Source organism: Cryptomeria japonica, chromosome 6, assembly GCF_030272615.1.
Source record: "Cryptomeria japonica chromosome 6, Sugi_1.0, whole genome shotgun sequence".
In the NCBI taxonomy this organism is placed as follows: Eukaryota; Viridiplantae; Streptophyta; class Pinopsida; order Cupressales; family Cupressaceae; genus Cryptomeria; species Cryptomeria japonica.
The window spans coordinates 90,411,343-90,438,818 of record NC_081410.1 but is presented as its reverse complement, the minus strand read 5'-3'; the positions used below and the strand labels follow the sequence as shown (position 1 = coordinate 90,438,818).

Genomic DNA, 27,476 nt, shown 5'->3' with positions numbered 1-27,476 from the left:
GGGAGGGCGACGAAAGTGGCTTATAATTCATATTTGTAAATTCAATATTTTATAGCATCCTGATATATAATTAATATAGTTTCAAATCATTATTGGGTTGTATTTTGTTTATGTAAAGAGGTTTCTGATGAATTGTGCCTCTCAAGTATAGGAATTTATTTTATTTCTACCTGTTTGTTGGATTTGAGACATTTTCAAGCATACTTGGACAACACCACAGGATGGACAGGGTCTAATAGTACAATTTCCTAACTTACCTAAATAATGAAATGTTAATCTTAAATGCTAAACAACACATTACAAACCACAAATCAGTTAGTGTAGAATGCACATTCTAAATCCTAATCTTTAAGGTAAAACCCTAGCAACTAAAATCATCAACCAACCATCAACCACCCAACTAACAACTATGGCTATTAACAGTAATAATATATTATTATTAATATGATGTAATATATATTTTTATTTTAACAAAATCTAAGCACTAAACTCAAAACCCACGACAGAAAACCCTTAACTAAAGATCCTAAACCTAAGCACTAAATTTAGACCCTATAGCCTAAACCCTACTGTCTAACCCTAAACCAAAAAACCTTAATCCAGAGAAGCTTCCTTGGAATTTGCAATGCTGGTTGTATTTATTTGCTTGTACTGTGTGGTAATATTTGTTGGTGAAATTGGAATACCAACTTGGCATGGAAGGTTTTGGTGGACCCTTTCGAGTTCTTTACTAATCTTTGTTTGTATCCAGTGCAAAATTTATCAGCCATGAAAACCAATCTGTCTCTGACTCTCTTCATAGTAGTCTGTTTCCTCGTGCCATCTTCAAATTCATGAAATGCCTGCATTAAGATTCCTGATGCTTTTGCCTTCATTAAGATATGTTGTCATTGATTCAGTAATGTTGAAACCATAGATGAAAAACTCGGATTTTGCAATAACTCGGCAAGGCCAAAAAATTTTAAAAACTTGGGACTCGGCAAAACTCGGCAAAACTCGGCAAAACTCGGCAACTTTATCGAACATTTGAAAATACATTTTTTTTTTATATATAATTCAAAAACACACATTTACACCAAATTTGTATAACATATATGATTTCCATGATATATAAATCAAATTTTTTTGGTAATACATAGCAACAAATGCAAGTATCATAGCATAAACCAAAAACCAAGTGCAACATATGTATAAGAGTTCAATACATATCAACGTATCATAGTGACAGTCTCATAGAGTTATAGAGTCATAGACCACAAAACAAGAACCTCTGAAATTCTGATTACATATCAAGTTCAAAGTTTGGTATCAATGAAAATAAGAAATCATAAATTGCGTCTACGACTAAAGCTCAAAACAGATTGTGGCCGTTGGATGGGTGGTGCTGAAGTAGTGGCAACATCCTCAACACTAACAGGTGCCTTTGCTGCATGATCAACCTCCTGCTCCTCCTCACGTGCTGCCACTTCCGCATCCCATTCCTCTCCTGCCCTCTCCAACTCACTCAGCTGCTCATTAGTAAGGAATGGATCCAAATCATTATCAACATCATCAGGAGAAGCAACCCATTCTGCTGCATATGGATCAATGTCATCCAAGTCAAGTGCTTCATGTGAATCTTGCCCTAGCACCTTCTTCTCATGTAATTGAATGTTGTACCGCACATAGACAAGATCATTCAAGCGTTGTTGAGTCAACCTATTGCGCTTTTTTGTGTGGATGTTCTCAAAAACACTCCAGTTGCGCTCACAACCAGAAGCACTACAAGGCTGTGATAATATGCGGATGGCAAGCTTTTGAAGATTAGGCGTTGTGGCACCATAATCTTCCCACCACAAATCTGCAAGGATACAAAATGTGATTTATAACTTGTAAAGATTTCAATAATCTTAAAGAGAGAAATAAATGGTAAAAATTAAACATATGTTTTTTTTTACCTGGTCGTAAGGTGGCTCTCCTACGTTTGCAATCAGGGGAAGAAAACAATTCCCCTAAGGCCTTCTTATAACTCTGCAACTCATCAAGTATCAGGTCTCGAAGGATCTCATTATCAACTAATCTCCGAATGCATGTGTCAAGGCCAATTCTAACCTCTGCATCTGCTCTGAAACTCGGAGAGTAAAAAAACTTGGGATTCAAGAAGTAGGCAGCAGCATGAATATGTTGGTGGAGTTGATGGTTCCACCTCCGATCAATTATGCGCCATATGGGTTCATACTTGGTCTTGTTTGACCCATACAAGTGTTGAATCGCCTCTTTGGCCTTATCCATGGCCTCATATAGATACCCCATGGAGTTATGATCCCCATCCACCATTCGTAGCACCCTCACCAACGGTTCCGACACCTAGATATAAAAAATCTAACAAAATCAGCAGATTGAAATATTAGAAAATTAAATAATAAATCATCAATTAAAGTTTCAAAACTTACATTGATGATCTCCTCCACTATCTTGGCAAAATTAGTATCAAAAATGGCAATCACAACCTTCTCTGCTTCAGGCTTTGTAGCATAAGGACTCCCCAACCATCTTTCACTCATGAACATCTGCTTCAGGTTGGGCAATGTAGCAAGTATGCTCTGCAAGGTGAGGAAATTGGTAGCAAAGCGTGTGACCCCCGACCGCACAAGATCCTTACCTTCAGTGTGCTCTCTCATAAGATTCAGGACCCATGTGTGATTGTAGATGTATTTGGTGATATTCCTTCCATCTTCAACCACTTTCTTTACCCAACTTAGTTTCCCTATGTCCTCAAGGAGCAAGTCAAGACAATGGGCAGCACAAGGGCTCCAAAATAATGTCGGATGTCTAGCCATTAGAAGTTTGCTGGCTGCCACATATGCAGCTGCATTATCAGTCACAACTTGGATGACATTCTGCACTCCCACATCCATCACCACTTCATCCAACATGTTGCACAAGGTCTCCGCATTCTTCACTTCATTGGAGGCATCAATTGATTTTAAAAATACTAACTGTCCTCCTGAAGCAACTAGAAAGTTGATGAGTGTCCTGTTCCTACCATCTGTCCATCCATCAGAAAGAATGGTGCAGCCATTCTTTTCCCAAATAGTCCTTTGCTCTTCCACTAATGCATGAGTGTTTTGGACCTCATCCTGCAATAACGGTCCACTTACCTCGTAACGGCTTGGGGATTTGAACCCCTTACATGCCACAGTCAACGCGGTGACCAATTGGTCCCAAGATGGACTAGAAATAGCATTGAACGGAACATCGTTGTAGATAAAAAATCTAGCACACGCCACCTTGGCTTGTTGGTGAGCCTCTTTATTCCATGCAGTGCCAAGCAATCCAGGTTGTGCACCAGGAGTGTTACGTGGAATAAAGAAGTTTTCCATGTTGCTGTCCAAAGTTCCCTTTGCTCGTATCCGTGGCCCAAGGGAAGAACCAGATGTCCCCACATCTGTATGTGACCCCATGGAACTCAAATCTGCCCTTGGGGCTGCCATTGCCTTTGCTGTTCTCTTTTTTGTTGCCTTCCTTTGATCATATGCTTCAAGCGTTGCTATTGCATCTCTCGTAGCCTCTTCAGTACATTCCGTACAGCTTGTGGTATCTCGGCATTGAATTTTTGCAAGGTGATATTTGAACCTATTAATGCCACCTTTTACAATTTTTTTGCAATGGTTGCAAAAAACATCTCCTCGTTTTGGCCTGGTCTCCCATGTTTCCAACAAGGGTCTCTCTTTTTGCCACCAACTTTAACTGTAGAAGCTGAATCCATTTTCTTTCAAAAAGATGTGGAAAAGAACCTAGCAAAAGAGAGGCAACATTTAGAGATAAATAACATTGTTACCAAAAAAAATCACAAACATCCAAAAATTACAATGACTGTATAACTGTATTTTATTTACAGTCATCTATTAATAGATGACTCTCTAAAATTAAAATTTTTAATTGGTTGTGTATTTTTCTAAGTTTTTAACTTCAAATTTAAATTTAAATGAAATACTTTAATACACATTGACATTACACAGTTGACAGTCATTTCAAATGACTATGAGTATTTCACAATTGACTGTGTAATACACAGTCATTAATTACAATGTACATTAATGATTAATGTATTACATAGTCATCAGTCATTTGAAAATGACTATGTATTACACAGTCATTTCAAAATTTGAAAATGACTCTGTATTACACAGTCATCAGTCATTTGAAAATGACTCTGTATTACACAGTCATCAGTCATTTGAAATTTTGAAATGACTGTAATGACTGTGTATTACACAGTCATTTGAAAATGACTGTGTAATACACAGTCATTTCTCATTTGAAATGACTGTAATGATTGTGTATTACACAGTCATTTCAAATGACTGATGACTGTGTAATACACAGTCATTTGAAATGACTGTGACTGTGTAATGATGACTGTGTAATACACAGTCATTTGAAAATTTGAAATGACTGTGTATTACACAGTCATTTGAAAATTGAAATGACTGTGACTGTGTAATACACAGTCATTTGAAATGACTGTGAGTCTGTGATTGTGTAATGATGACTGTGTAATACACAGTCATTTGAAAATTTGAAATGACTGTGTATTACACAGTCATTTGAAAATTGAAATGACTGTGATTGTGTAATGATGACTGTGTAATACACAGTCATTTGAATGACTGTGTATTACACAGTCATCATTACACAATCACAGTCATTTCAATTTTCAAATGACTGTGTAATACACAGTCATTTCAATTTTCAAATGACTGTGTATTACACAGTCATTTGAAAATTGAAATGACTGTGATTGTGTAATGATGACTGTGTAATACACAGTCATTTGAAATGACTGTGACTGTGTAATACACAATCATTTTGAAATGACTGTGTATTACACAGTCATTTGAAATGACTGTGACTGTGTAATACACAGTCATTTTGAAATGACTGTGTATTACACAGTCATTTCAAATGACTGATGACTGTGTAATACACAGTCATTTGAAATGACTGTAAATTGTAATTACTAATGATTGTGTATTACACAGTCATTTGAAATGACTGTGACTGTGTAATACACAGTCATTTGAAATGACTAAGACTGTGTAATACACAGTCATTTTCAAATGACTGTGTATTACACAGTCTTAGTCATTCGAAATAAAACAATACAAAAAGATACCTGGTCGTGCGTGCAAATGCAAACAATAAAGTCATTTTGACTGTGTAATACACAGTCATTTCAAATGACTGTGTATTACACAGTCAAAATGACTGTGTATTCGAAATAAAACAATACAAAAAGATACCTGGTCGTGCGTGCAAATGCAAACAATACAGTCATTTTGACTGTGTAATACACAGTCATTTCAAATGACTGTGTATTACACAGTCAAAATGACTGTGTATTCGAAATAAAACAATACAAAAAGATACCTGGTCGTGCGTGCAAATGCAAACCCTATGCAAATCGCGTGGCGTTTTTTGCCTTCCGGAGTCGCACGAGCCGCGAAATGGAATAAAGACTTCGGTTTTTTTTTTTGCCTGCGACTTAAGTCGCGTTTTTCTCGCATTTTGTGCCGCGTTTCGGGCGGGTTTTGGCCATTAATGGCGATTATTTGCCAAAAAAATCGCGGCGAGTATATAAAAAAATCGGCCCGAGTATTTCCGCGATTAACTCGCGCGGCATTATGGATCGTGATTACTCGCGAGTTTTTGAATTGCTCGCCGAGTTTTGCAAGCCTGGTTGAAACAAAAACACAGGAATCATGTAAAGCCTAATTTCATTCTCATTAAATTTGTAAATCATCTACAACTTACTGGTCTGATGTATCATCTTGTTTTCTAGAGCTTGCCATTCCCCTTCAAATGCTTGACTTTGTCAAAATCAAATGTGCTTAGCCAGATTTGAAATTATGTTGGATAATTTTGCAACACATCTGAGGTTTAAAATTTGGTGGGTATTCTTGGAGTATTCCTGGAAATTATTTTTCAAAAAAAGATGCACATTTCAAATTGTAAAATATGGAAGGGGAAGGGTCATGCTTGGAAAATTTTGAGGATGTTGAACTTCAGAACGAACCAGAACATTAACTTCACTTAAATCCTCCTTCCTTGTACTTTTCTCAGGTTACGTGAAACCCTATATAATAGATCAATGCTATACTGTCAGGATCTTGATTAGTCAGGAAATATCTGGTTGATCATATATAGTAGTTCAATGCTATGCTGTCACGATCCTGAATGGTCAGGAAATATCTGGCAAATTCAGATGCAAATTGGCAATTTTTTTTTTCTACTCTTTAATGCAATATGTGTTTAGAAGACCATCCAAGATATTTCAGGACTTAAGTGCGTGGTGTACCATCAAGCCAAATGGGAAAGAAAATTTTAAGGGAGCTGGTAGTTTTTCTAATGTTTGTTGTCCTGTGTGAAGTTATGGTACCATATTTCCTTAGGCAAGTAGGGGCTGGCAAGGGCTCATGTTTCATTGTATTTCTATCTGCACAAGACCAAGCCAATTTTTATCTATTGTCTATTATGCCTGTGGTAATTTAGAGCTGATTATATCATGAACAAATTTGTGAGAGTTTTGTCTCAAGTTGTGCCTATTCTGTTCGATAATTTGTTTGCTAGCTTGCTATCAGATATAACATGGATTCTCAACTATTTGTTTATAAATCATGAGTGAAAATGGTAATGGATCTCTGGACATGTACTTAAGAATCATAGGGACATTTAAGAGAATGGGAACTTAATATACTTTTTTCTGGGATATGTATAATGCAGGGATGTCATGGAGGCAAGGCAAGCTGAATGCAAAGCATGGGCACAAGTACATAAGCTAAAGTCCGCTCTTGATGAACATAGTTTGGAATTGCGTGTCAAAGCAGCCAATGAAGCTGAGGCAGTGTGCCAGCAGAGACTGGCTGTTGCTGAAGCGGAAATTGCTGACTCAAGGCAAAAGCTTGATGCTGCAGAGAGGTAGTTACTCTTTTCTTGTAAGAAGATTTGTACGGATCAATTGCAAGTTTATTAAGTGTCAATGTTCTGTAGATACATTATGCTGACACATCTCATATGGTGTCATATTTCTTCAGAATTTCATACTGTTTTGTTGGACCCTAACAGTTTCAATTACTTGTTTGTCTTGACATTATTTTTTTATGATCAATAAAATTATTGCAAAAATGAAAACAAGAAGTAGCCATCACATAGACCAGTTATCCTGAAATTTGGGCAGAGTAGAAGAGCTAAATGTTCTTGTTGAGACATGGACCAGCTAGGACTCGAACCTAGGACCTTCCATACGTTATTGGAGTGCTCTACCACTGAGCTACTGGCCCCTCTTGGACCAGTCCATCATCGGTCCGGGTGTGGCTTATTTCCAACACCAACACCCCCCCTTAAGCCACCCCTCTCGTGTGCTTGGGGCTCCTAGCCTGGACCTGGCTCTGATACCATGTTGAGATATGGACCAGCTAGGACTCGAATCAGGACCTTCCATACGTTATTGGAGTGCTCTACCACTGAGCTACTGGCCCCTCTTGGACCAGATGTTCTTGTTGAGACATGGACCAGCTAGGACTCGAACCTAGGACCTTCATATGTTATTGGAGTGCTCTACCACTGAGCTACTGGCCCCTCTTGGACCAGTCCATCATCGGTCCGGGTGTGGCTTATTTCCAACACCAACACCCCCCCTTAAGCCACCCCTCTCGTGTGCTTGGGGCTCCTAGCCTGGACCTGGCTCGGATACCATGTTGAGACATGGACCAGCTAGGACTCGAACCTAGGACCTTCCATACGTTATTGGAGTGCTCTACCACTGAGCTACTGGCCCCTCTTGGACCAGTCCATCATCAGTCCGGGTGTGGCTTATTTCCAACACCAACAGTTCTTAGGGTTGAAATGCTAAAATGAAGAACATGGAAAACATTTAGAATCCTAAGTCTGCAACTAAACCTTAGAGACAGGTCAAACACAACGATATCCTAGAATGATAGGGTCATACAGGTAAGAACTTCTGAAACATATGAGGAAAAGTAGGTTTTTCATTAGAGAACCTCATAGAATGAACACAATAGTTGAATTGTGGTGGCCTAGACTCAAATTCAATCATTGGGATCTGTATCCTTACTGTTAGCCATGCAGAGATCCATATGGGGGAATTTGACAAGGCTGTGGACACTAAATTTAATAGTTTCAGGTCAAACATAAGCCTAAGGCTGCAAATTAACCACCGAGATAGGTCAAACATTACAATATCCTAGAAGGATAGGGCCATATGGGTAAGAACTTCTGAAATAAATTAGGAAAAGTAAGTTTGCATCAGAGAACCTGACATAATTTACACAAAAGTTGAGTTGTGGTCTAGACTCAAATTGAATTATTGGGATCTGTGCCCTCATTGTGAGTTGCGGAGATCTATGTGGGGGATTTTGACAAGGCTCTGGACACTAAACTCAATAGTTTTAGGTGCTTGTGTGGTGTAGTAGAAGCAGAAAGCTGTCTCTCCTCAATACTCAAAAGGGAATTTGAAAAGTAAAGATAGGTCAATAGAATTTTTGGAAGATTGTTTGACTTACTTTCCTGAAAAGCTTCTTATTGCTAATAAACCCGCTGAAGTATCCTGTAAAATATTTGGAGGATTTCTTTTGTATGTTCTTCTTGCTGGGCATTGATTTCTACTGGTTCCTTATTGACAGAGGCAGGAAAGTTAGATCCAGTTATCTCCAGCGTATGGGAAAAGATGCAGCATGGGAGCAATCATCATTCAGTGTCCCAGATCTTGCCTGTGGTAGAGGAGTGCTCCGCCTCTCACTGACAATTGCTCGGGATTTAAAGATCAGTGGGATAGGGGAAAAACTGGAGGTTTCTAAGCTGGTCAAGAAGAGGGTAAATAGTCTGAAAACTCTCCTAAATGTGTTGAATATTCAGGCATGTGGGTTTGGGTAAAGGACGAAGGACATGATCATGAGAGTGAGGGTCAAGAAGACATGTAACCTGGTGGATTCTGAGACAGAGTATGATTTCTGATGTCATCTGTGGCTAAATTCGGGGGATCAAGGGAAGCAAGAAATCATATCCTTCCTTTTCACCTCCTGTAGTGGAACGTCATTGCATGCCCCTTAGAGATTAATTGGTCTATTCAGGAGGAGTTTAATTACTCATGACTGGAGCATTTTGAATTGCAGTTATTTTCTTCTCTTGGTCTTTTCCATCAGCCAAAATCTTGAACCAGTTTTGACTGTTAACCCTGGAAAAATATTTATGGGTAGATTACCATTTGTCTGTAGAGGCTTGAGTCAAGGATAACTGTTAAATATCTATTTGACCTTTATAATTTGTGGCAAGAAGTCTAGGGATGTGTCCGTGACTATTTATAACTAAGATTGCAAAAGCTTCCTCACTATTCTTTGCATCATAAGTTTGAGCAACCTGAAGAACCACTGTAATCTACAACAATGAAAGGCCTTGGTTGGTGGGCACATACATCGATATGGTGGTTGGTTTGTGATCTTTTCATTCTTTGAGAGGCATAAATGAGCTGTTGCACACAAAAGATCAATGGTTGATCACTTGCTTTGTTAGTTGAGTTTTTCCTTCCTCTACATTGGGAGCAGGAAAATGCCAACCTAAAGGTTGAATATCATAGATAGTGTACCTTCCAACTCTTGACCTTTATGGAGTTATTGGTAAAGGGATATTTGTGTTTCAATATTTGACAAGAGATTGAATATGATTTCGCCTAAAAGGAAGCAGATGTCAGCTTATTGATGTTTTATTGGGAAGAGCTGTTTGATAGGAGAGCTATTGCCTTTTTTTTTGTCTGCCTCGTAGGATTGAGAGACTAATAAGTACATACGTTCTTGAAGGAAATCAAATGCATAATTGTGTTGCCTGTACAATGGGTATATTTTGTATGAGAAATATTTGTTTGGAAGAGCCTAAGAACTTTCAAGCACATAAATATGTTGTTTATTTGACATAGTTTGACAAAAGATTACATTTGTTCTCGCCTATAAGGAAGCAGCCGTGAGATTATTGAAGCTTTGGTGTGGGAAGAGCTGTTTGTTTGGAGAGTTAATATCTTATTTTCCTTACCTGCTTGCTAGATCTGAGAAACGAAGAAACAAATCTGATTTCATTGTCAAAACTCGAATGTATTAACAATCTTATTGCTTGTACAATGGGTTTATTTTCTATCCAAAAAAGTGGGTTGAAAGAGCTTAATAACTTTACAGCATGAAAATATATTGTTTAGTTTAGGCATTCCCCATGGAGAGAGCTGAAGGGACTTGTATCCTTAACAAAATCCATTTGTTTCCAAAACCCTCATCATATTTGATAAGCAAAAGAAAATTGAGAAAAAAAGTGGCAACAAGCTTCCTAACACAATCCCATTTTGACGTGGGTATGTGCCCTATTGTGTAATATTAAACAACTTAAGCACCTAACCATGTGTAGATGAATCACTGTCATAAAATGAAAACATTGGAACTTTGTGACATGATATGAATGGACTTTGGATCGAGTTTCATGGTGAATCCTAGTTAATATCTGAGGCAGAAATGTTCATGTGACTTGTGTCTGGAGAAACAAGTGAAAATTACAGATTGCTTTGAAGTCACATTTTTAGCAATTTGGTCTGCTATTTCATTACAATTGCTTTTGACATGGTTAAGATGTAAAGCTGAGGAAAAGTGGGCATGATCATATTTTAAAATTACCAGTGAGATTAATGAAGTGGGCTGCTGGTTGAGCTTGGGATTGGAGGTGCTGATAAGAGTTGTTGGCCAAGGTAATAATACATTTCGTGCCTCCTATCTGGATGTATATGTTATACATGTCCTTACAAAGGTGCTCGTCTCCCTAAACTAAATAGTGACTACTAACATATTGTTGGTGAGGCAGAAATGTTCTTGTGACTTGTTTGTGCTGAAATAAGTGAAAATTGCAGTTAGCTTTGAAATTGTGAGTCACATATTTAACAATTTGGTCCACTATTTCATTACAATTTCCTTTGACATGGTTAAGATGTAAAGCTGAGGAAAAGCGGACATGATAATATTTTTAAATTATGAGCGACATTGAGGAAGTTGGCTGCTGGTTGAGCTTGGGGATTGGTTGTGCAGATAAGAGTTATTGGCCAAGGTAATAATAAATTTGTTGTCTCCCTCTATCCGGATATGTATGTTACACATGTCCTTAGCAAGGTGCTCTTCTCCCTAAATTAAGTAGTGAATGCTAATATATTGTTGGCAAGTCTTTTTACAGGCCATTACATGAGCACCTCCATTATGAGGGAAACAAGTCAGTTAGTTAAAATGTTGGAAAACAAGGTTAATCACTTAGAATGTGAAGATCATGTAATTCATCCAGTTGTAGAAGGTGTCTCACATAATCCATGAAGAGTTTTCTGCATTATCTGAGGTCCCTAAACACAATAAAACTCATCCTTCATTAAAGTAAGTATGATGTCTGAAGAATGATAGTGTGGACTCACTTTCTTTTATACTTTTGAAGAATTATTTAATATGGTCGTTTGTTCGAAGTTCTCACCGACAGGGCTCTCAGCACACCATACACCACATCCAGAAACTGGGAGACAGTTCTATCCCAAATAATTGCTGGAGTATCATGTTTGGGCATACATTTGCTAAATTAAATGCCAGAGTGCTAGACATGATTTTTGTAAACATGGAGAGTGATATCCATAGAACAATGGGGCAAACTGGCTTCTCAAGACACTTCCAAACAACTGACTACATTCTGCTGTTAGGTAGTCAGGCTATTAGTGAGGATGTTCATCATAAATCTTAGGAATGCCCCGGACCCAGTTTCGAGACGTTCCTTTTACCAGAAGATGTGTGATAACTGATATTAGTAAATTCACATTCTTTTATTACTATAATCATTACTTACACTTTGTTAAGAGTACAGTTGGAGTTAAGTGGGCTTACCTAATGTTGTTTATGCTATATATACTTCTCTGTTTTGTGATGTTGTTATCCTGCTACAGTCTTCTTACAGTTCACGAAGTTGCGAGTCTTGCTTGCTTGTGGTGAAACTTTAGTAAAGCTAAGGTCGTTGTCTTAATCACAATTAGTGGTGACTTATCTGCTCTTCTTTTCCTACAGTGTTGAGTTTGTTGGAAGAGTGGTGAGCATGAAGTCTGCCTAGCATCTTTGAAAGGTATATGCTTGTTTTTACTTTTGGAACCTTAGTGTTTTTGGATAAATTTCCAAGATGTCCATCCCTTCAATAGCGTGTCTGTTCAAGGCAGTTATAAATCGTACAGTTTTTTATGTTTTATAATGTTTGAAGCTCTAGCTTGGTGTCTTCCTACTAGGTTAAGAGAGAGTTTACATTCTGACTCTTCAACATAATGATTCATTACAGATGGATGGTTGCTTAGCATCTACAAGTAGACCTTTTTGGCCCAACCCATTTGCCTTGAGTTTATCATCAGGCTCACTTTCTTTACCACAGACTCAGAAATTTGGAAGGTTCTATTTCAGGCTGTGATAGATGCACTTGCTTGACAGTTTGTTTTAAGAGATAGTTGGTTCTTTGGGCCCTAGTAGACAATATATTGTTGGTAATCCAGAATCATCCTGCTGCTTCAATCTGGTGACATCTCTATAGGTCATTACCATCTACTTGTGTTCCTTAGATTCACGATATTCTCCTTTGTGCCTTTCTTCCTTGAAGAGGTCATCAATAGAGTTTTCAGATAGGATATTTATTGGCAATTCATTAAGGTCCTGTGGACCTCTCCTTAGTTGCTCAGTTAAATTTTAGCATTCTATGCTGAACATTTCTTTATGGATTATAGAACCATTGGTTCAAATTGCTTGAGGATTACCTTTGGCTAGCTAAGGGGACACTTCTACAAGTTATCCGTTGAGACTGACAAGCACATCTTGTATGTTAATGGGACCTGCTATTTTTGCACTTATAGGAAGTTGAGGCTGAGTATGTCTTTGCTTTTAACAGTCCTATATACTTTGATATCCCGGGGAGATATCATTTTGCACAGGTTGCTAGCAGTTCTTTTTCCACCTTTTAGGTGCTCTGATTAGAGGCACCTTAACCTTTTCCTTTGAGAAGCTGTTATTTCTCAGACTCAGATCAATATAGAGGACCACAAAATCTGTTAGGCTGATTACTTATTTCAACCCACTATAGGTAGTCTCAGCATTAAGCATCCTTTTGATATTGTCAATTCATGTGAAGAGGGAGATGGATCAGTTAGAAGACATCGCTCATTGTGTATTTCTACAATGGTTTTCTATTACACCCAACCTTATTCCAAGAAGAGGAGGATCTACCTTGTTTCAATGTCGACATTCTTATTCTTGTTCATAACTCAAGTTGTAGAGACAGAGACCCATTACCAATATTTCATTGCTTCTAGAGGTCCTTCAACATAGGATGATACGAATGGCTATAGAGGTATACGAATGGTTCTCTTGATCCGAGTCATGCTGAAGATGTGACAGAAGTGAATTCCTCTCATTGCTTCCTGCTTGAATTTCTTCATTAGCTCTAGTATTTTTTGTGAGAATTCTTAACCTCGCAGGGTAATTGGTATTTGTACTATGCCTTATGAATCAGTTTAACCATTTCAGTTTCCCCACCATGCTTTGTTCACCTTCTGTTGCAGTTTGTGTTTGGTTACTTTACTTATCGTAGTGGCAATTTCAGCCTAGAGCTTCTCTTCTATAACTTATTGTACTTTCTGAGTCCTGTTAATCTATTTTGGTTATCCATGAACATTAATATATTTTTTTTCTTACCATTTGACCAATTTGGTTTTTAATGATGCATACAATATGTGCATAGTTCAAGTTGCCAAAGCAGGCTTTAGTAATGTTTCATTTATGAAAATCAATATAGGAGTTGACTAGTTGGTGTTAGCTATGATAATGGATGTGGGATTATCAGTCAAACTGGGAGCCATAAGTTTACATGGATTGTAAGATCCTTCATATTGGAGCAAGTGGATTGTTTTCCTCCTACTTGGATGGTAACAACGTGTTTCATTATGTAGATTATTTTCTCAGTGATATCTTTTGTTTTACTCTATCCATTTGTTCCATTTTATGAAGGTTAGGTTATTGAAATAAGAAGGTTTAAGATGTCCAATCCACCCTAAATAATGCACTTACGAAATGACGGTTTGCAAGCTCATTGTATTGCTTGTACTGTGAAAGGGAAAGATGGTTGGTAACATAGATGCACTACTCGCCGAAAACTCGCGAGTTTTTGGCTCAAGCTAGTAATAATGCCATTGATTCGCCGCCAAAAGTCGCTGAGTTTTTGGCAATTACTCGGTGAGTCCGTGTTTAAAAGAGGCCCAAACACGTCAAAAAACTATCATTTATTTTTCGAGTCAGTCTCATTCTCTTCATCAGAATATATACATGAAATATAACATTTAAGTATAAGACTACTTTAAGTTATATTGGCAGGATGTTTGAGAGTAGTTTCAGATCTCGAGGAGTTATAATGCAAATTCTAGGTTTTAGAAGATCTTTTAAATTTTCAGACAGTCAAATTTCAGTAATCAGTAAGCTCCTATCAGCATTCTCTCGCTCTCTCTATCTCACTCACTTTATCTGCCCCAAATTTTAGACCTATCTCTTTCCCTATCACTCTTCCTCTATCCCCTCTCTCTACGACTCTCTATCTCACTCTCTCCTCTCTCCCTCAAGATCTAGACCTATCTCTCCACCCGTCACTCACTCACCCTCAGAACCCCCTACGAGGGGTGCTACCCTCAACCTCATTTTGGCAAGGTGGAGGAGCCACATCGGACTCCTAGGACTAGACCCTCTAGTTCTATCTCTCCCCTGGTTTTCACTAAGCTGGGATAAGGAAGATGTAAAATGTTTTGATCTAATATTTACTTTTAGTTTTACAAAAACAATTTGCTATTTCATTTTGTTTCAGTCTGTCAACCATCAGCATTCCACAAGAGGATGCCATTTTGTACCCAATTTACATTTAAATCAATCAAATATATCTAGACTCAGCCTGTTTCTTTTGTGTACTCATTGGATGCATATCCTCATTGAATTTTGCAAAAAAAATGCATTTCTAATTAAATTTAAGCAATTTTTTAAGTTGTCGAGTTTTTTGCTGAGTTTGTTTTTCGGGCCTTGGCGAGTTTTTGTTTTTGGCGAGTAGTTCAACTATGGTTTGTAACATTCTACTTGGTTAAATTACAATGGAGATAAATGCCATTAGTTTTTCCTTGAACCTAGTATTATGGGCATTGTTTCGGTCTATTCCATCCCCTGGAAATCAACTGGTCAGCCATAACCATTTTGTGAAGAGTGAGCCAAATTCATGCTTGATTATAGGCCATGCTTTAAACTGCACAGCTTCAACCACTTGAATCAGAGTGCCTTTTTATTGGTTTCTGTTGTTGCCTTTTTATTTCAACTGTGAATCTACCATCTCCGATCTTTCTTTGCAGATGCTCCAGAGTGTGATCTCTTCCATTTGTAAAGTATTTTGAAATACCTTCCTTCTCTAAAATTGAATTTTTCTTTAAGCTATTGGGTTTGTCCTCACACCTGTATATGGCATGTCCTTCAATAACATCTCTCCTTGCACCATTCTTGGTGGGAGTGTTAATTATTTTAAAACTCTTAAGACTAGATATTTTTGTTGATCTATGATCCTGATCTCATGTTGGACTAGCCAATCATTGAAGATATTGTGGCTTGGTGTACCATTGCACAGAAGTCCTCCTTTTGATTGACCCGACAATTTTTATTCAGAAGATATTTTAATTTTATAGCTTCATAATACAAACTTTGAAAACTCATGTGGACTCGCTCTGAGATAGCCAAACTGACTAGACTTGCGTGCCAAGTCTCAGCTGGGTGACCACCAGGCTTCTGCTGGGTAACAGCCAAGTCTCTGCTGAGTCTAGCAGAAATCTTGCCAAGTTTCAGACTCAGACTCGACTACATCAAAAAAGAAGAAGAAAACCTTGGTGCTAAAACATTCAAATGATTCCTTATTTTGGCTCATTTGGTTGCCCCTAGGTACAAATCAAGCTGAGATGAATGCTTGGAAAGAGCTTTTGAAGTTTGACATTGAACTGAGTTTGGATTGCATTTGTGTAATTATGTTTTTTTTGTTTGTAGCCGAGTATTGCTTAGATTTTGCTGATTCCTGAGTCCCGAGTCAAAATTTTTGGGCTGCGGAATCTGTGCTGTAGCTGAGTTTTCCGACTATAGTTTTTACTCCTGCCAGATGTATCATCCTTTGAAAATCCTGCATCAATCAGTAGATGATCCTCAATAAAAGTGTTAAAATGTTGGATTAATCTGGGGTTGATTGCGGTTCCTCCTTTCTTTTTCTGTGAGTCTATATGATTAAAATCTCTTTCTGAAGTTACCGAACTTTGTTTCCTTATTTCAAACCGCTTAGTTTAACTAAGATTTTGTTCATTAATTTACAAATGGAGGATAAAAGAGAATATGACGTGAAACTATTTACCGATATCAGGTGCTTGTAGATTTGCAGTAAGTACTTAGCAATAAGAGTAGAATGATTTAGGATTGTATGTTAATGGAAACCACTCTATGGCAAGTACCACCAGCACGCTTAGTTGCTGCTGTAACTAAGGATTTCTTCAACCTGAAGGAGTTATTTGAAGAGCTGAGAATGCAAGAGATGGATCTCTAGTAACAAAACAGATCTGCTTTGGAGAAATGGATCAAGATTTAGATGAATCAACTATCATTCACACTTCACATTAATATTCCAAGCAATTTTGTGTATTTTAACAACTGGAAAAATTCGACCCAATAGCAATTTCAGTATCGGCCATAACAACTGTGCTTGAAAAACAATTGAATAAATGTCACAAAAATATTTTAGAAAATTGCAAAAAGTGATTTTATATTTTTATAATGACAAGTAGTTATAAATTATATGTTTTAATTTACTTATTAACCATGTGCTTCGTAAATAGAATAAAACATTTTTTATTTTATTTTAAAGTTTTATGTTTTAGAAGAATCAAGTTTACTGTTTTTATTTTATTTTTCTGTTTCTAAAATAGAATTTAATATTTTAATTTTATTTTTTATAGTTAAAAATTAAAAAATTATATTTTGTATATTTTTAATAAATATAATCTAGTGATTCTTTTATTTTATTTCAAATCTATAATGATTTCATATCTATTGAGCAATATTAAACCATTTTGATAATTTTGTAGATATATTTACTTATATGTAAAAAAATATTAAATTTATATAAGGCGAATTTAATGTCGAATTTGTTTTTGAATTTTTTACCTTGTCGAACTTCATCCGAATTTAATTGTTGCCGAACTCAAATTTGAATTCGAACCTTGTGACTGAGTAGCCTTAAAAGGAGCCTAAAGAGGGGTGAAGGAGGCCATGACGCCTTAAAATGATGGCAAGACTTCAGTCAATTAATTATGATTTGGGTTCATACAAAGTTAAGAGGGATGAAAACAGGGTGTTGGAGGCTGAAAGATGTGCTCGTTGATGAGGCCAAAAGCATGAACATGTTACTTCATATTTTTTGAGGAGTGATTTTCCTCAGAAACAACATTGGTTCTAGTAAACTTTAGGTTGAAAAATGATGAGCTGTCTGTCTGCCTAATTACTGGTTGGGATCCTCTCAGAAATATTTGTTCTCTGTTAATGCTAGATCCTAAGAAGTCAGATTTCCTAGAAAGTAGTAGGAATGGGATTTTAAAATAACTGCTGATGTTGACATTTCCAGTTAGGGGAGATTTAATACATGCAAAAGCTCCGGGAAGATAATGGAAACTATTGCTTTCTCTTTGCTTTGAAATATTTTTTTGAGGACATTGGAATCGATATATATCTATGTACCATGGAGTTTCAGGGACAGCAGGATGTGTTTCTGGTATGGGGGTACTTTTGGGCCATTTTCGAGGCGACGACAGGGAACGACTGTTAAAAACGTAGGGGGATTTTAAAAATATAGAGAAATCTCAAATATGCATATCATAACAATGATAAAGCATTCATCATAGGCATTAATACAGGCATTAGACTTGAATTGAGATTTCACACGAGAGTTGACAAACATTTTACCAAAATTCAAATGCTTTCATTCATCATTGTCAATAAACATATGTCATAAACATCCATAATGGACATAAATATTGAACATCCATAACTATGAAATGACATAAACTGTAAACAAAAAACATAGAAGTCAATAATCGGCTGTCCATAATAATGGCAAGATAGAACAAAGAAAATTTATGGCTGTCCATAATCAGCAAATGGTAGGTCTAAGAGTCTAAATCAAGATCAGGGCTTGAGTCTCTGTCTGAGTCACTGTCACTATGAGGGGCTACCTCAACCAGTGGAACCCCAACCAATCCTGAACGTGTCTCCTCCTCCTATTCTACATAGCATCTTTGGGATTGACATCCCAACAGAAGGTTAGAGTCTGACGATACTTGGGAGTCTGGCGATATTGTAGGCACAATGCATTGTGAACAACCACTAACTTCTTCGATTGTTTAGAGGTAAGGTGGTTTCTTTTGACTGATTGGATGAAGCTATATGTGGATCAATTCCACTTTGCAGTAGGGGAATTGGCAGCTTGTGAAAGAAGATGAATGACAAGTACTCTTAGGTCTAGTGCATCCCTACCATGCCACGTTCACCATCCAATAGGGTGGACTTGAGCTAATGTAGTTATATCTGACCTTGCCTTTGGTCTGCTAAAGGTTGGACCACGAAGATTGACAAATGCAAGCCACTGTGTGCGAAGTTTGGTAGAATCATCTTCACTATACATTTTTGCAAGGGCCTTAAATGTAATGTCCCCTTTTGGGATTGCCCTGAATCTTGCCCTTGTAAATCACCCTTATTAATTCTCATATGAGATATTGATCCATTGACTTTCTTATCTTCTTTGATCTTATGGATGGTTCCTCCAATTCCCCCTTCTCAATTGAATTAATCTCTTCTTTATATCTTCATTTGTGGGAAGTCACACCTCTTCATAAGAAATGAGTCATCACTCTTCATTGCTGCCATTTGAGAATAATAAATTATTCTTCATATTGATCTCCCTTCGATGTCCTTCTCAAATGATACTTTCTCCTTTTTATATCCTCCAATGTGAGGGAGATGCCACACCTCTTCATCATGTATGCTCCTTTGGCAAGAGACACAGCCTTTCCACCATTAGCACCCTTTGAAAGAGTGCAACCCTTCATTATTTCTGCCTTTTGAAAGGAACACAACCTTTCACATTCAGATCTACACTTCTTATTTATATCACATCTGCACTTCTGATTCCCCAAATTATTCCCTCAAATGAGGTTCTTCTCCCTTTTATATCTCATGTTTGAGGGAGTCACAACTTTTCATTTCATGTCTTTGACCATTCATTAACTTAATTAAAATTTAATTATATTTAATTGTATTCTTTTATATTTTAATTTTAATTTTATTATTATCATTTATCATTAAATTGTATTTCAAAGTGGGGACATTACATTAAAGAAGCCATCTTTTACCTCTTCATCACTAGATGGAGCCACTCTCCCAGGTCTCGATGCATACTGTTTGGGATTGAGAGCATAGGCTGCCATGTGAAGTGGGCTGTTCATAATGTTCCACTGTCGCGTCACAATGGGCCTAAGATGCTCCTCATAAAATCCCAAAGTAGGGTCTCTGCTATGAATAACTTGCTTGATCTGCCCAAGCATGCTATCAAAGGTCTCATAAATCTCTCCAAGGTTAGGAGAGTCAGTATCAACATATCTAATCATTTGCACAATATGCTCAATGAAAGAGCAAATATATCGGCAAGTGCAAACATTTTACAAGTTAGAAACATATATTAATCAATAATCATTAAATTATTAAATGAACATTTTAAATTTTTTAATTAAATAACAAAATCAGCAATGCCAATTTTCTTACATCATTGTTGACCACCAGTTATCATCAAGGAGTTTTTGCTTCACACTTTTTCCCTTCGATGTACTTGCCTCATGCCATCTAACCCACTCTGCATTGATCGCCATGGATTTTAGACTCTCCTGAACCTCAAGCATCCTCTCTAACAAAATAAAGTAGCTGGCATATCTAGTCTCCATGGGCTTGAGGAATTCCTTCCTTGAAAATGTCCTAAATAATGCAAGTGAAGTGTGATGGTTGCAAATGAACATTTGCACATCCTTAGCCTCTAACACCATTGTCTGCACCCATTCAATTTTCCCAATGTCCTTTGAGGTATTTTTCAATGCGTGCACACAAGATGGGGTCCAAAAAATGTGTTTATAAGCACTCTCCACCATCAATCCAGCTAGCTTACACAGGCTGGCTGAATCAATCACTACCTGCACAACATTAGAGGCTTCAAGCTCTTCTATGGCCTCTCTCAAAATCTGAAATTGGAATGTTGCATCCTTCTTTTCCCCCGAACAATCTATAGCTCTAAGAAAATAAGAGCCTGCTGTGCTAGTGACAATAAGATTGATGAGTGGCCGATGTTTGATATCAGTCCACCCATCCATGATTATGGAGCATCCATCCCTCATCCATGTTTGTCTCCTAAGTTGCTAGATTCTTCTGGAAAATCACTGGGTCCTGGTTCGGTTCTGTCCAAATTCTGGTCCTCTAGAAATTCTCTCCAAATTCGTCCCGGGTCCTGAATTTGCCCTGTGGGCTCGCTGAGAAGGACTAGGGGCGAATTTTGGGGAATTTCCAGCGAATTTGAAATTCAGTGGCAGAACCCAGGCCGAATTTTGGCAATTATACATGTTTTTTCAATTTTTTTGAAGTTTTTTTATTGCCTATTTGGTCAACTTGACCCTCCAACCCTAAAATAGACCACTAAAAAGGCCAAAAAGGTAAAACATAACTCATTTGGGGATGAGACACTTGACAGTGGTGTATTATGAACTTATTTGCTGCTGCATATATGTATATATTTTTTCTTTTTTTCTTTTTATATGTTTTTGTACGGACGAACCCAAAGCAAATCTGAACCCACCCCAAAATAAATTTGAACGAATTTGCGAACCCGATTCTGGAACCAGAATCTGAATCCGAACCGGGACCGGCAACTTAGTTTGTCTCATATCCTCCATCAAAATAGTCACCTTGGAGTACTTTCTATCAAGAAGGGTGGTGTGTAGCTTAGATTCTCTAGGTGGAACAAATGAGGGACCAACAACTATGACATCTTTGAACATTTGTTTAAAATATGATGAATGTGAAGCATGGAATGGTATAGCATGAGCATAAAGAAACTAAGCAATATAGGCTTCATCCTTATTGCGTGTTTGTATGTTAAACAAATCAGCAACTTTTGTTTCTCTCTTAGTCTTCTTTGCCTTTCCTCTAGTTGAAGTGGCACCTTCTCCCCCATGAGAAGCATCAGCCATTGACACACTAGGCTGCAAATTCTCCATTTAAGTCCCTTTACTTAATGCTTCCCGCTCCATATGCAATTTAGTTGCCTCTATTTTCTCAGCTTGAGTTATTTTTTTACAACTTTTCTCCCCTTGACCACTTATCCACAAAAGATGGCAATAGACTCTAGTATAGCTGCCTCTATATTGTTTGTGGCATAGGGGTACCAAGGCCGGGGTCACATCCCCGTTGAACATAGTTTTATATTTTATTTTTATTTAGAAATGCTGAGTTTTTTCTTTCAAACATTGAATGGTTACCAACTTTATATTTGCTTTAAATTTTCAATGAACCAAACCTTTCTGTTATTGTTTTCAAATTTTTAGTTAATTTTTTTCCTAATTTGATATATTTGACTTTTGGTGTTCATGTAGGGATATATTAGAGCTTACTGAAGCTTTGAAGGCTAAAAATGAAGAAGGAGAAGCTTATATTGCGGAAATCGAGGTCAGTTTTTCATATGACGTAAATTGGAAACAGTGTTGAAATGTGTACATTTGTGTCTAATAAGTTTTGATTCTACGAATTTGGTTGTGTCAGACTATTGGACAAGCATACGAAGATATGCAAACTCAAAACCAGCGATTGCTTCAACAAATTACAGAGAGAGATGATTATAACATCAAGGTAAGTATTTAGACAAGGTTTCCAAATAAAAAATATAGAATCTTATTGTGGCTGATAGATGGTTCTCAAATATAATATTACAATAGGACTCGGGTTATTTTGTTATCCGAGTATCTCAAGTTTTTCTTTTCTCTTAGTTATCTTTTGTTTTGTAGTTTCCTTGTAACCTCTTTTTGGGCTTTTCTTGCTAGTCTGTTGCTGTATTTTTGAGTCCTATTGACCTATTTTGGTCAGTTGTGGATATTAATATAATTTTTTTCATTCTTTTCTTTCTGAGAAAATAGCAGTTGTTATTGTTATTGTTGGTTAGAGAGGAAAATGTTTTTCTTGCAGCCCATCTAATCAGTAAACCAATTTGAATTGAAGCATGTCTGGATATGTTAGCAGTTGATGATGGTATTTATTTTGGTCATGTGTAAATTATTTATTAGCAAAACAGTCTACTGGAAAAATCTACATCAACTTTATTCAGATACTTTGTGCATAATGCTCATATGAGAATCTACAATCTCAACCATTTCATCCCACTGTAGAAGGTAGACCAATTCTTGGAACAGGCAAATGTCTTTGCCATTGGTTCTAAAACCCCTACAAGATAGCAGGGAATAATTTAAATAGATGAGAGCCCAAATGTAAGATTGTAATTTTTAGGGCAAGGACAAATCCTTTGGCTTGATTGCTAGGATGGTATTTCCTGTTATTTTGGTGGTTTGTTATTTCGAAACAAGTGTTAAATTTGATTGTCTTGTTGCTTTCCATAGCTGATTGAATGAACACTTTAAATACAATGTTAATGAAGTTCCTAGAACAAAGGGATGTTTTCCTGAATGCCCCGAAAATATTAGGATTCGCTAAGGGGAGGGTGGTTATTTGAGAAAAGGGTATTTGTTTTCAATGACTAATAATGAACATATAAACAATAAATTTAAGATAGAAGAATGAGAATCATCATATATTTTCAAACAATGAAAAATTGTATAATTCAAATAAAATTAACTAACTTCTCAATCTTATTATTGCACCAAATATATTAAGTACATTTAAGTAGTTTCCTTTTTATCATTTAGGACTCATTGGATAATGAGTTCATGTCATTCCCTTGTTTTTTGGGATTTTGTCTTATCCTTTTTTGGATTTGGAAACTTGGAGGTTATATATTGTAGCTCTTTCCTTTCATTAACATACATTGGCATGATTGAATTTATAGATTGGAATACTAAATTTTTTGTCTTTTGATTGGTCTTGAATTAATGTCATCTTGCTGTTATCGTTCCAAAGCAGGACAGTTTAGGTGATTTTATTCAATCTGGGATATTGCCTTAGCTTTCTGTTCACTTAGAGTGTATAGTTCTGCAAATTGGGTGTTTTTTGGGTAAATCATTGTAGGCCTTCGAGAAAGGAATTTTTTTTTAATTGCATTTGTAAATGGCTTAGTGTTGACGTGTTTTTTGTACACTATCAAACACAGAATAAAATACCCAAGGGTACCTTATCCTCTCTTGAGTAAAGCCTCTGAATGCTGAAGATATCGCAAAAAGGATCAATCAGGGTGACTTCAAGGTTCTTCGTTGTAGGATCTCTACGTGTGGATAAGCACCAGTGGTCGTTGTGAATGCTGTTTCTTCAAGGGGTCTTACGGACTTTGAAAGCTGGTCTGTGTTACTCTTACTTGACTGCAGGAACAGGAATTTCCTAACACTCACAAATTCTCAAAAAAAGATCAAAAGATAGGGTTTTCAAGAGATGAATTCTAATCTAATACTAAGAATGACTCAATGTAGGCTAGACTTGGTAAGATTCTACCAATTTCAGTATTGCCAAGGAATTACAACTCTACTGGAATTGATGCGATCTTCTAAGGTGATTAGTGATTTTCAAATCATCAAGAATTATAGATACTACCATAAAGATACATATCAATAGTTCAATAATTACTGAAGGTTCAAGCAATCTCAATATTTCCAGTTGACCACACAAGGCGTCTTTACAATCAGTAAGAAGCTAGTGGTTTGGAACGTGAATCTCACCAAAGATCAAGCACAACACTTAGTCCTTCAAACTTAAATACTACTTCGACTGAGAATGATTCAAGAAAGTAAACAACCATGAAGATAGCCACAAGAATTGCAATAAAACACCATAACTTCAATATTTTATTGATCTCAAAGCCAAAATAGACAACAATTGTTCGAAATTCTCTCTTCACTACTCAATCTTGCTACAAAATAACTCTCTCTAAGCTCTCCTTCTCTAAAATCTAATCTGATCTCATCTTCTAATGACAAAATGAAAATGAGTGAGGGTATATATAGCATCCTCAATTACAATGAACGGCCCAGATCGAAAGAAGATCAATGGCTGAGATTCTGACACCTAAACCCTAATTAGGGTTTGTTACAAAAAGTTTCCTTTTTAGATGAACATTATTAAATGCATAGCCAAATATTTAACTGGCACAAAAGTCGAGGAAACATAGACCAATGATAATTAAGATGCCACATCATTCTATAACAACCTTTCTTCTAGAACCTTGTTCCCTTTCCAATGCTCTTTCTTAGCATATGCAACGAATCTAGACACAATTCCTTCAACCTCAACAATGGGAATCTCAGGAAGATTCTTCATTCGTTCCTCCAAGTGGATAACCTGATCAAAGGCAGTGAGAAGAGCCGCTTCCCAACCAGGTTCGAGTTCTTTGATCATCTTTCATGAGAGCCGGGCGACTAGTAGATGCTCCCGCCTTTGGAGTCGCCATCTTGACACCTACACAACATTTTACAATTAGTAATATATCTTGAAGCGTAGAAATATAGAGTAGAAAGGAAGATTTAAGATTTTAATTAGGAAACCTCATGATAAATCTTGAGTTATCATTTCCTAATTAACTATGCCAAACTTAGAATTTTCAAAACAAAAGTTCAAAATTCAAATCTTCAACAATGGTGTCAAGATGATTTCGCCATACCTCCTCTTGAGTATTAAACTCTAAGAAATGATGCAAAAATAGATGAATTTCGCTAAGCAAAATGTAGATCAAAGCTCTCCCTTGAATAAAATGCGCCTCCTTTAGCCTTCAAAAGAATCAACTCCACTTCCTTCTAGCCTCCAACACTTGAAAGAAAATCGCTCCAAGCAAACTAGATTTCGCACCTTCAATTAGCTTTCCAAATTCGCACTTGAAGCAATGATTGAATGATTTGAATTGTGAAAAAACACCTCCAATATATAGAGCGCTCACCCCTTTGCTCCCTCTAGGCCGACTTGGCAAAAAGAGGTTAAAAAATAAATAAAATTCCAAAAAAGGGGGGCTGACTTGGCAAAATAAATGAAAATAAGGCCTTGAGTGCTTTATATTTAATTTTAATTTAATAAAGATTAATTTTAAATGCCTCCAAGATAGAAGTTCGATTTTTTAAGGCTTAAAATTAATTTATTAAATGCCAAAATGTGTTTTATTTAATGCCAATTTAATTTTAATTTTTTCAAATGCCTCAAAATTAGCAATTCTGGCGATCAAATGCAATTTGGAGAATATTAATTTTTAAAACAAGGCTTAATGAAACTTCCTGAGGATTTCGCCCTGGACCCTCTCTGAGGGTCGGGAGCAATTTTTGAATTTTAGCCTTGAATATTTCACATTTTGACGTGAAAATCTCCTGGAGGGTAAATCGATATCTAGTTGATGTGTTGCACTTCAAATTTGACATTTTTCATGAGGAAAATAGGTGGAATTGTCAATTTCGCCCTGGACCTTCAGTGAGGGTCAGGAGCGATTTTTCATTTTTTTGCTCAAATTTAGCACTTTTCCACCTCCAAAATTTCTTCAAGACATTTCAACTAGGTCCTCTCACTGAATTGCAAACTTAGCTCAATCCAATTTTGGAGAAAAGGTGTGATTTTGAAGTTTCTCACTGTGGGCCCTCTCTGAGGGTCAGGAGCGATTTTTGCAATTTAGGCTTGATTCTTCATCATTTTTCATTAAAACTTCATTCATCATTTGGCAATGCCTTCCCTTAATCCACTCCAACCAAATTCGCTTTGTTGTTGCAAGGTAAAATGAGGATTTTCAACAATATCGCTATGGGCCCTCTCTGAGGGTCCGGAGCGATTTTTCGCTGTGGGCCTTCACTGAGGGTCAGGAGCGACTTTTCATTTTCTGACCAAAATCATCAAGTTTCAAAGGTAAAATAATATTCATCATGTTGTTGGAGGTCTCTTCGCCTTATCCTAACCTTGCCTTAGCACCATTTTGAAGAAAACATGCATTTTTTGAAAATCTCGTTGTGGACCTTCAGTGAGGGTCAGGAGCGACTTTTGGGTTTTAGGCAAATTCCTTTATCTTTTAATCTTCAAATCACCTCCAAGGCATAACACATCACGTTCTCCTCCTGTCCAAGCAAGATTTTATCTCAATTCTTCAAACCAAGGAGAGAAAACTGGAAAATCGCTATGGGCCCTCTCTGAGGGTCCGTAGCGATTTTTGTAATTGCCTTCAAAATTTTGATTCTTAACGATTTCTTTTCACTTCAAGGCTTTTCAAACATCGTTTCAAACCCATGCCTAACCTTAGCTTTCCTCAAACTTGGATGAAAAATTCCCATTTTAGGTTTCTCGCTGTGGGCCTTCTCTGAGGGTCCGAAGCGATTTTTCGTTGTGGGCCTTCAGTGAGGGTCAGGAGCGACTTTTTCATTTTGGGTTGATTTCTTCTTGTGTTGATCCTCCAAATTATATTCAACGGATAGAACATGCTTTCCTTCATCCCTTCCAATCATAAAATCACTTTGATCTTGTAAGAATAATGCATATTTGAAAATCTCGCTGTGGACCCTCTCTGAGGGTCAGGAGCGATTTTTGCTACTTGGACCAAAATGTTTCACTTTTCATCTAAAAATCACTTTGCCAAGGAAGATGTCATCTTGTTCTTTGCTATGAATAAAAATTCATGTCCAAGAAAGGTCCAAAAATGTGCACATGAAGAAAATCGCTGTGGGCCCTCTTTGAGGGTCAGGAGCGATTTTACCTTTCCTGGGCAAAACTCCTTCAATTCGTCATCTTTGATCAAGTGTGGATACTTCACTGTGCTCATTTCATCCATCCCCATGCCTTTGACATCTTAAGTCGACCAAATAAGGCTAGCAATGACCCCCATAAGATTTCTCGCTGTGGGCCCTCTCTGAGGGTTAGGAGCGATTTTTCTCTTAGTTTCCAAAATTCACCATCTTTCACGTCTCCAAACCGTCCAAAGCATCAAGTCACGTTCAATCATCCTTCCAGGAGACCCTGCACAAAGCACTTTAGAAAAGTCAGTGACAAATATGACTTAAAACAACATTTTCGCCCTGGGCCTTCACTGAGGGTCAGGAGCGATTTTATCCCTTTTGGCCAAATTGCTTCAAA

The 27,476-nt window shown here is 37.1% G+C and overlaps 1 protein-coding gene and 2 non-coding genes across 4 annotated transcripts in view; 1 reads left to right on the top strand and 2 right to left on the bottom strand.

Moving 5' to 3' along the window:
• The window catches only part of LOC131079818 (E3 ubiquitin-protein ligase BRE1-like 2), a 77,415-nt gene that overhangs the window by 14,140 nt on the left and 35,799 nt on the right, over positions 1 to 27,476 (top strand). For both annotated transcript variants that reach the window (XM_058017869.2, XM_058017861.2), the window contains 3 exons: positions 6,766 to 6,960; positions 21,827 to 21,899; positions 21,993 to 22,079. In XM_058017869.2, the coding sequence (XP_057873852.1) occupies positions 6,766 to 6,960; positions 21,827 to 21,899; positions 21,993 to 22,079 (355 nt within the window). The remainder of the gene's footprint in view (positions 1 to 6,765; positions 6,961 to 21,826; positions 21,900 to 21,992; positions 22,080 to 27,476) is intronic.
• On the bottom strand, positions 7,251 to 7,322 carry TRNAV-AAC (transfer RNA valine (anticodon AAC)). Its single transcript has one exon. It is a non-coding gene; the product is annotated as a tRNA-Val (tRNA).
• On the bottom strand, positions 7,748 to 7,819 carry TRNAV-AAC (transfer RNA valine (anticodon AAC)). The gene has a single exon. It is a non-coding gene; the product is annotated as a tRNA-Val (tRNA).